At 33.9% G+C, this 11,148-nt stretch overlaps 1 protein-coding gene across 1 annotated transcript; it reads right to left on the reverse strand.

The window, feature by feature from the left end:
• Positions 1-51: 51 nt before the first annotated feature.
• On the reverse strand, positions 52-2,122 carry LOC134240401 (death-associated protein kinase 2-like; the record flags this gene model as incomplete). The annotated part of the gene is made up of 4 exons (XM_062722495.1): positions 2,034-2,122; positions 1,086-1,152; positions 618-705; positions 52-151 (listed from the first exon to the last, which is right to left on the reverse strand). Coding segments are annotated over exons 1-4 (291 nt in total), but the record flags the coding sequence as incomplete, so codon positions are not given.
• Positions 2,123-11,148: the final 9,026 nt, after the last annotated feature.

Raw genomic sequence — 11,148 nt, forward strand, 5'->3', positions numbered from 1 at the left:
AACAATACTGGGGTGATGAAGTTGGCTCATTATCCTCATTTCATTCTTTACCGTGGCCTTATCAACTGGGTAAGGAGTGCGGATAAACCTGGCGAGATACTTCCTCCCACTGTCCTTCTCTACACACTGATGCACTACTCCAAAAGCACCACTACAATACATCAGCATATGTCATATGAATGCTTCTTTCTCCTAACAATAGGCAAGTTTTGTAATACTAGCTCAAAAAAAAAAAGAAAAAAAAAAAGCTTAACATTGGACGCCGACACCAAGGGTATTACATAACCTCCCCCTAAGGCGTTGAGGTGAGCGAAAAATAATCAGGTTAAGGGTTGAAAACCTGAACAACGATAATGGGTGAGTTCGCAACTTTGTTTAGGACTGTTGCAATTGTATGATTCTCAAGTAATTTTTGGGATAAACGCTCTAAGGGGCAATTATATCTCTACGCCAGATACAATAAAGGTATTGGTTCGACTACTATATTATTGAACGTATAAGGAAAGCGGTGAACAGTCAGAGATTTTCCTCATAGCTAGATGTGTGCCAAGGTAAAGCTCAACGCTATAAAAGTAACTTCTTGCCATATCTAATAAGCACTAACCAATTCCACTTACCGGCCAAGTTCCTCCAAAATGTCATAATAGGTGTACACGCTGACTGATCTTATATTGGCAAGCTTAGAATTTCTAGAACAATCCTCATCTGAAAAAATATACTGATTAAATACCACCACACGTCCTTTTGAATCATTTCCCACTACATAGGCATTATTGGGTGATAACATTACTGTAAATATTTTTACATAAACATTCATTTCAAAGACCAGTATAAATGATTCAATAACAGCTGTGCCATTTGCAGATATATAACTTGTTTGAGGGGTTCTGATAGGATTTTTTGGAGGGAAATGTATTGCTATGTGCTGCTTTCCTTTAAAATGGGGATATGAATTTATGCCTCTCTTCAACTGTTCAATTTTAACAAAATTTTATAAGGGCATTTCAAAATACTTTGAGAGGCATGTAGGTTTCCCAGTACACTTTTGCACTACAGTATAAAATTGCTTATTTACAATTCCTTACACTGTTCTCCTTCTCCTGAAGATCTAGAAAATACCATCAAGTCCACATTGGTCAATGTATCAGTTTCCTACAAGTACATCACAATGAATAAAGCATATGGAGATCAAAAATATTATATTATATCAAAGTCTGTAAAACAAAATAATTTAAAAGCACAGCAAACACAAAACTTAAAAACATCAAAGGTGGGATCAGGTGCCATGGAGGAGTGAGCATCCCCTACCAACAAGTGTTATCCACCAAGTGCTCCAAGTCATGCTGAGGAAATAACGGAATAATCTCTCGTCATTTCAGTGTTAAAAATTAAGGCCTAACAGTAATATGACAAACATCAGTCAGCAGTGGCCAAAATCATAAAATGGTATTTCCTTACGAGGTCTTTGACTCGAACATAGAACTTAAGGAATGATTATTAAAGCTGCTCATCTTCGGGTTTCATCAATCAAACACCAATGTCAAAATATCTTCTTTAATGGAAGGGGTCATGATACATATCCATGTATCATGAATACCATGTGAAGTGAAAGAATGAGGAATTATTGTTCAAAAGTCAGGGCCAATGTCACAGTTGGGTGGATTCGGCCAAAATTAAGGGAAAATTCATAATCAATGTCAAGAGGTCAAATAGGTTAGTACTATAAAAGGCAACGTGCAAATGACTGCCATAAATACATTCACATACCTAGCTCCTACCAATCAGTCATCATTGGCAAGGATACCATTCTTGCAAGAGAATGACAAATGCAAAAACAGGACACAACATTCAAAATACCGTCTCTTTAAAGATGGGGGCATACCATTTCTCACACTTATAATACCTTACTCTGAATAATCTCAAACCATTAGTGAGATGTATAATAAAAAATGTACAATTGATTCAGCATTTATTCACCTTCTTCCATAAGAATGCATATTTGCATAATCTGTCTAATTTCAAAGCATACATACCATTTCTCTTAATTCTTTCCTTGTCCAATCAGCCATCCTACAACAGCATTATACCACTTTCTTCATGACAATCTCTACGGTAAATTATCTGTGAAATTTTCAATTCGATATTGGGTTGTAATGGGAAACATATCAATTGATAATTCTGTACAATCAACTACTTCTGTTTCAAAATCTATAAGTAGCATAAAAGAGCTCCTACACATCAAAAAGCGATTGACGACAAGAATTTCTTCATCAAAATTCTAATATCTCATCCTATACTCTACAAAAAATAAATCTTTACAAATTTGAGGTTTTCACCTTCATCTGATTTATACATCATTTTTTTGGCATTGCCCAGGAAGGCTACTGCATGTTGACACAGTCATGTGGTCTACATTTATATTTAATACCTTCTTAATATCTGAACACTACATCAAACTGTGGAAGGTTGGCAGTCAACTATTACACAAACGAACTTGTACACAAACCGAGTCCTAAACAAAAAGTTAACTTATACACAAATTGAAAGTCGAGTCGTACACATTTTTTATTTACAATTGTGCTTCATTATTCTTGTATGTTACTTCTACATTACATTTCCTAAATAATATAGAATGAGGACGAAGAAATGTGTTCATATTTTCTTCATATTTATTTCAATGGTTTAACATTCAATGTTAAACAATCCAAGTTTCTCATGTAAGGAATTCAAACAATTATTGTTTAACTAACACAAACGAAATGGTTTCTTGGATCTGTGACAAACACAGATTGAAAAATGCTCTTCATTTGGTATATGATTCATTAGGAGATACCGTATCGTATGTATGGAAAACGCTCCATTTTTACTCATTCCTTAAACTTCGTCATTGTGCGAAAGACGTGTTTATTTAGTTGGAAAAACAGGGTTTCTTTTCCTTATATAACTGGTACCGATAAACGGCACCATTCCCAATGCCAAAAAAAAACATAAATTGTTCCCAATTCTGTGACTAAAAATTCCCAATTCAACTGTAATGCAAAAGAGTACGACAACATCGTATTTCTTGTTAAATGAAACATTGTACAAGTTGACTAATTAATGACTTCCGCTTAAATAGAAAGTAGAGAAAGTCGTCATTTGGGGGACATGTGGGTTAGACAGCGTAGTGTCATACATTTGGACAAACTGAAAGCATGAAAATGTCAAAGCATGGGACGTTGGCATAAAAAACAATAAGTACTTGTTGCTTATTCTTAAGACAAGGAGTAATAGGTAGTTCGTTATAATAAACGCAAAATACATTGCATTTGCATAAATGAGAGAAAATTCGCCTGTTTTTCTTCGATGTTATTTTTCCCAATTGAACCGGTATCGGACCCATTCCCAATTGCTGCAAAAAAAAAAATCGCTGAAAAATTTTCAATTATTCTAACCTTTCTCTTTTTAATTGGACAATTTCTATGGAAATTGTATACAATTATATATATACGATTAACCTTCAATATATTAAGATGTACTTCGATCGTATTTACCATCATAACTACATAAAACAATATCCAGAAGTGAAATTTCCAGATTAAGTAGGTACAAGAAAAGCCCTTGTGTACGAGTTGAATTCTATATATTTCTACAATGGGGAAAAAATTCCTAAATCAAAAAGAAAATTCCATGTAGGAATGACACTAGTCTTGTGTACGACTTGACTTCTGATTTCTGTACGAGTTCACCACTCCTATTGGTGTACGACATGAATTTTTCATTTTGTGTACGAGTCGGTTTGTATACAAGTTGACATAGACAGAATGTTCTATCGTTAAAATGATAAATGTCCTACGAACCCAGTTTTACGATGGAATGCGTTCCATGTATTCACAGTGTAGCAAAGTAAACATGTGTGACTAGTGCATTTACTATGAACAATCAAGAGAGTTCCGAACATTAACATGGTGTGTAAATTTGAAGCTAGAAAAATCCTGGAGCCAATTACTTGAATTTGGGTCTTTAATTACACTAAACTTTAGGTTTAAATACTTGCACAGCTCCAAAAAGGTTTCTTATGATTAAATTGGAAGTTATATTCAGTGTAAATCCCTCGCTTTTCTTAAAAATCTTTTCGGGGCGGTTATGCAATTTCTTGCTACATTTCGATTATTTGCATGGCATTCAAACTGTGGTGAGGGCTTGTCCAGAGACACGGTTAGATTATTCTAACTAAAGTTGACTGAACAACTTTTTCAAGTATAATAGATCATTTCAATACTACTAGCACATACAAGGCGTAAATCAATGCAGGCATAAAGTTAAGTTCAGTTTCTAAAAATCTACATAAAATGTTGACTGACCTTTACAGTTTCAACTCAGATATCTGAGTAGTTTCAGAAATTTCAATTAAGGGTAATTATTGACAGGAATTAGTGATGATATAGATCTATAAGATACACTTTTAACCTTGGGTGAACAATTCTTCTGTATTACTATCTACAGTGGGAACATAATCTAAAAAGATACCCTAATTAACTATTGGCAACAGTGGAAAAATACTTGCATATGACACCTTGAATCCATTAAAAGCACGAATACAGATGGTTAAAGATGTCACCCAAACATCTGCGCCTTTCTTTGGAGGAGTCCTATATGGTAGCCGGGCCGAGAAGAGAGAACACAAAAATATTACCAATACTTTATGTTTCAACATACTCACTGACACACTTAAACACAACCATTAACTCAGACTTAACTTCATTATCTTACCACATAACTTCCAACAAAACCTACTCATCCATTCAACCTTTCATGTATGCTCGTACTCCCGCCAGGTTTTTCGCCCTCTCAGCTGGGATGACGTCACTATATATCCCTACACTTTCCCTTTCGGACCACTATACTGTACATGGTCAAGAAGATTTCACTTATAACTTATAAGCCATTTCAGTTATGTCTGTAATTTTGAATAAAATAAGATTTTAAGTTACTATATCTATATTAAATCTAATATTTCTGAGGACTACTTCTTAACAGGCATCATAAACGGTGTTATTCGGATCCGGTATAATACAAATGACAGAACCAAATGCGGTTTATCATCCGGAATTTCAAACGGATGACGGACAATCAAGGAATGAAATCAGATCAGGAGAATGAAATTTATTCCAAATACATTACATAGGCGTCTGAGCCGGGGGGTTGGGGGGGGGGGGCGGAATGAGCAGGTTTAGCCAACACCCCACCCACTTTCTATCCAACCCTATTTTCCACAGACATGTTGTAGCCGAACCTTATAATGGGGAAAGTGGCGGTGTTTAGAAAACAATATTGGTTCTGAAGTCTGAACATAATCCTCCATATAGGGTTTTCGGGTTGGGCATAAGCATTTTAACCTTTCTTTCCTGGGGCTTGTCAGGTGGTTTCCATGGTATTATTCCTTTTTTTGATACACTTACCCTCTCCCCCTTTCTCATTTTAATTACATTCGATTTTTTTATTTCTTTTTATTAAAATAATCTAGGCTCCTTCCTTTCTTTCTCTATTCACAATGCAGGGGCGGATCCAGAAATTTTTGAAAGGGGGGGTTCCAGGGTTGTGTCCCTCTAACCCCCCCCCTTTACACACTCTCAGGCAAAGATTCACACACACATGTATAAGATTGTGGAAAATAATATGTTTACGTCCTTATTTCTTTGAAAATCCTTTTTGGGTTGGATATAAAACAATGAATTAAATTTTAGTTCCTTCACAAGATTTAGTTAAAAAATAACACCTTCTTGTATATAGCCAACACAGCCAAATTTTCTAATATCAAATTTAACCTCGCATGTTACATGTACATATCATATATAAGATATATAAAAATAAGTAGAATATTTTCTACCATTCACTCATAAATAGTAATATTGGAGATCAATGGAAAAACTAAATGTGTGAGAATCTATCTATTCAATACATATTTAAGTTTGACGTACAAATACTTATTCCCGGGAAACGTTTTATCCCCCTTCTTTCTCTCTCTTTCTCCACTTGGCAAAAAATAAAGGGGGGGGGTTCAACCCCCGGAAATCCGCCAATGCAATGACATCTTGATATTCAAGCACTTGTTTCATAGGATTACTATTCCCTTCATTTAATTAATTAAACATAAATCTCTTCCTTCCTTTATTTCTTTCTTGATATCTACATTCGTTTCTTCTATCACATCGTCACTTCTGTAACTTCATTACAAACACTTTTCATGTACAGGTATGCAAAACAAATCATAAGAAACAAGGTGGACGTGCTGTCATTTCTACTTAAATCCCTTGTCATGACATATATTTCTTTTCATCCTTTCCATATTGCAGGGGCTTGTTCTGTGGACAATATCAGGGTTAAGCAATAAAAAAAAGTCTAGCGGAAACCCAGAAAAGGGGAATTAACCACAAACGAGGGTTTACCGATCTATAATGCAATGCACATGAGCAGTAAGTCTGACCCTATCCAATATAAAGAAGTCAAACTTTGCTATTTCATCTACATTAGGAAAATAAATTTCAATATTAATGTTAATTCCGCTGTATAATTTGTCACTTATGTCAACCTCAATATTTCATCTAAGATTTCCAGATTACTTCAATTTATAAACAAGGAATAATGAATTATTGCCCACCGTTTAATAACGTCATTTATTAATTTCTGGGGGAACTTTCAACTAAAATGTCATAAAATTGTGGGCTTTAAATCAAAGGAAAATTATACTAAAAATGAGGAACATATCTATTTCAGATGACATTTTAAATAAGGTAAAATAATTTCAGGTTTTCCTTCAAACCATCTACATTATTTTTGAATCTGTTCCAAATATTCTTTTGAATTCTTCAAAGGTATAAAAGAGTATACATTAAAACAAATTGCTTTATAATTTCATTTTAAATTGCATTTGTGAACACAGCCTGGACATGATTTCGGATAATGACAACCGTCGAGTCATCGACAGATGAAGTGAGAGCTAACTGAAACCGCCCATCTAAAAAAAAAAAATATTATTAACTACACATTTCCTTGTAGTTCTTAATCATCACAACAATAATAATTACATTTATTATGTGTCATCAACATTACAAGAAAAAAAAATTAAACCTCCTTTACGACTACTGGAATGTTCCGTAATATTTCCATAAGGGTAAGAGCGATAACTCTTATTTCTGTCGAATTCAGTTCATGGCTCAAGGGGTTCCGAATGATTATTTGTTTACTTTCTTCAGCCTATTTCAAGGTATGTGTACAGGATTTCAGGCGTATACATCTGGATTATAAATGAATTTCTGTATGTTTCTCAATATTTCATGTACGTTACCTTAGTTCGAACGACAATTTCCTTTGTATAAAACGGTAATCAAAGGCTTTTGTTCACATTCTCAGGACATACATGTTAATAGGTACAAAATAAAAAAAGAATACAGTGATTATATATCTACCTCATTGATGTTTAATACTAATGAGGATACAAGGATTACATATAGTGTTTTGAGAGTTTTGTTTCACTTCAAAGAGCAAGTCATTTAATATGTAAGTTCTAATATTAGTAAGGTTTCAAAAGGAATGCTCAGAGAGTATTTATACACACAACTCTTACCTCAGTTCATTAGCTGAATGATACAGCATCCATTTATTACTTAAAAAGAGTTTCTAGGTTAGACTCTTAGACCTACTAACATTTATCTCCTTAGGAAATATATTTGGCTCATAGGCATCTGGGCAGGGTTAGTAAGTGCGAGGGAACAGTCCCACCCCTTTCTGCTAACATAGACATTTCCTATGCATTGAAACTAATGGTTTCCCACTTTCGGCTAACTTGAAAACCCAACACATTAAATGTCAACACCAACCCACACTAACCCCACACATTAAAGTTACTACAATCACCCATTATGCCGGTGGTGTGCAAATCACTCTCGCATTCATATTTCCTACACCTTATGATTTAATTAAGTTAGGGCCATTGAAATACCATAATTTGGAACTTTTCATAATTTATTATTTTATTATTATTCAATATAAAGTTAAGTGCATGAATGATGTCATTGATTAGATATATCATTTTCTAGTGATATTTGATTCTTCACATATTAACACAAACAGCTTCATTTTCAATCATTCATATACTTTCTGCATTGGTATAGTGTAATTTAATTGCAAAAAATACATCCTGGAAGTTACATTCAACACATTTTGTTCATCTGATTAAATATATATACAGGAATAATAATTTAAATAGGCTCCCGAACTTAATGGGAGGACATGTATGTTGCTCAACTGCCTCTGAATATGTCATTTTGTAAATATCAATTTACAATTTCCTACAAAATGAGTGATTGGATTTGTTATTTTAAACTTCACAGATTCATTTCATGTTCCTTCACAGTAAAGGTATACAGATACATGGACCAGAAGAGAGTATAACACTGACTCTTTGTGTGCTACACTAAAGGCATGTTCAGTATAAGATCAGATAAGCCTATAATTCATGTTCATTCATTAAAATAATAGGTTCATCAACATAACAACACTCTTGGGTGATTTTGTCAAACTTTTTACCCAAGGCACCATAAACCATGAAACTACAACTGAAACTCTTCAACATGCATACAGATATGTTCCTTGAAATATTGTATTTTAGTGTTCTTGTAAACTACACATCCGATTAAAGTAATATGTTTTTAGGGTCAGTAGACATGTTATGTAGATTTGCCGAAAGGTCATTTTGCGCGCACGTGCAACACGTGAAATTACAGGTTTAGTTGATTTTGGCTTAAATTCTTACATTTTTCATGTAATGCTTTGAAACTCAGAATAAAAGGATATTTTAGTGGCATAGACACTACGACAAGATCAAAATAGCAAGATATCACGCGAATGCACATGCAATTCACTCTGATTGGCTGAAACTAAAGTCGCTATATCTTTCTGGTTTTAAGACAAAATCCTATGACATTCTGATCATAGCCATACATTATGATATCCTACAACCTGTTATATAGGAATTATCATGAAAACACGTGCATGCACGTGCGCTGCAATCTGATTGGCTTCACCTTTAAATAGCTATAAGTACCTTCTTTTCCAACCAAACAGGAGGGGATTTGGAACATTGATAGATATAATGAACTCTTACAAGAAGGTATAGTCACCATGCACATGCAAAGACATACGTGTACGTGCGGTGTAATCTGATTGGCTGAATCTTTCCAAAGCTTCTAACAGCTTTAAACAGCTATAACTCCAGTGATATTTAACCAAAGGGGGTGGGATTTAGAACATAGATAGAGGTAATGTACTTCGACGAAAACATATGGTTACCATGCTCAGGTAATCATGTGCATGCACGTTAAATGAATTAATTCGAAAATACACTTGAATGACCGTTTCTATGTTCCCCAGAGTTTGGGAACATATTGTTTCTACTCTGCTTTTTCTTCTTCTTCTTCTTTTTTTTTCTTTTCTTATTTCTTCTCCAGTACTTTTTTTGTCCCTGAGTATTCTCAGAAACTGTTCAACCAACTGCACTAAACTAAAAAAAACCTTTTTAGGGTTGATAGGTGTGTAGTGTAGGTGTGCGGAACGAAGGTCATTTTGTGCGCATACGCATGCATGTACGTGGCCGTGAAATGAGTGATTTGACTGATATACTTCATATACCTATTAATGTCTACTAATAATTTGGTAGACTCTTCACTCAAACATTGCGAAAGGATTCATAACTTCTATCAGGAATTATTGTCTCTGAATGTTCGTGATGTTTAGGATTATCAAAGGATTTTCTAAAACGACAAGTCGTAGAGATATGGGTCCAACAACAGAATAATCATTAAATTCTGACCAAAAAAATATAGGTCAAGGTCAAAGTTCAAGGTGATTCAATTTAAGTATCATTTAACATTTCTTTCAGTTCTTTTCTTCTTCAACAAATTCTATTCATCTTTACATCTTCGGTATGTACTCTTAAAACCATTTCAAAAATTCCTCGTTTGTCCCCTAAGATTGAACACTCAATAAATTAGTGCCCCTTTCAACGTAAACCCTTGTTCCCGCTACTCCTTCAAAACCATAATCAGATAGAAAAACCGATACAAAACCTTCCCCAATGTCAGCTACTAATTTAATACTATTATCATTCTCTTAGTGTGAAACACATCATTCAATATTTTAAGTGGAAATTGCCCCTATGATTTTCTGATGTTTAAGAACAATTAAAATCTTCTTCACGACAACTCGTAGAGAAGTGGACACAATGCATGAGTTCTCTTGACCTTTCAACTTTGAAATGAGGTCAATATCAAAGGTCAAGGTCATCGGAGAAGGATGAAACTTGCTTAGGTGTCCTTCTTCTTTAAATGACCCTGACTTTTAAACAAACAATTATTTAAAGGTCAATTTCTAGTTATTCTATTCACATAGCACTCTGTTAGAAATGTAACAGTACATAAATTTCACAAAATGATTATTTACAATTAACAATTTCTAAGCACTGAGGGAGAATTGACATTTTCCTGGTAATTTCTACAAGTAAAGGAGATTAAAGTAAAAACAACAGGGTTCTTATTTCTACGTCTAAGTTAACCATAATGGTATAAAGCAACATTCTTTTCTTTAATGCGTAATCCACAACAGAGAGGTTAATCCAGTAGTCGTGACAGGTCCAAAACGATAAAGACATTCATTTTTTGGGCAGCTTGATAAGTTGATAAACAAAGTATCGCAATGAAATTAAAACAGGATGTATTTTGTAAGTACAGTTACAAACAGATTATTTGGTGTTTCTTCTGCACACATTATTTATTTTAGGTTTCAAATATAAATTTATTAAAGATGGGATTAGTTGAAAAAAGTATTACTTTATATGCTCTGGTTTTCATTATAATGGAAAGCTACATTATTATAAAGTCTATCTACCCAATTAATCCTGAGTAATTTCATCCCTTTCCATTTAAATAAATTCTTATTTTAAAACTATCACAATATCTCATTTCCTTTTTTTTTTAAATATAAAAATCATAATTAATGTATGATTTCCAACAGTTAGTTCATTATTTTCTTAGCTAAAAGGTTAAGTATCCTTCACATAATCTTGATCTGTTTTCGTAGCTTTCAAACGACACCAAACTTGTCTTAATCCGA

The sequence above is a fragment of the Saccostrea cucullata genome, unplaced genomic scaffold, assembly GCF_032062105.1.
Source record: "Saccostrea cucullata isolate Sc308-1 unplaced genomic scaffold, CSIRO_AGI_Scuc_v1 ctg18025, whole genome shotgun sequence".
NCBI lineage: Eukaryota > Metazoa > Mollusca > Bivalvia > Ostreida > Ostreidae > Saccostrea > Saccostrea cuccullata.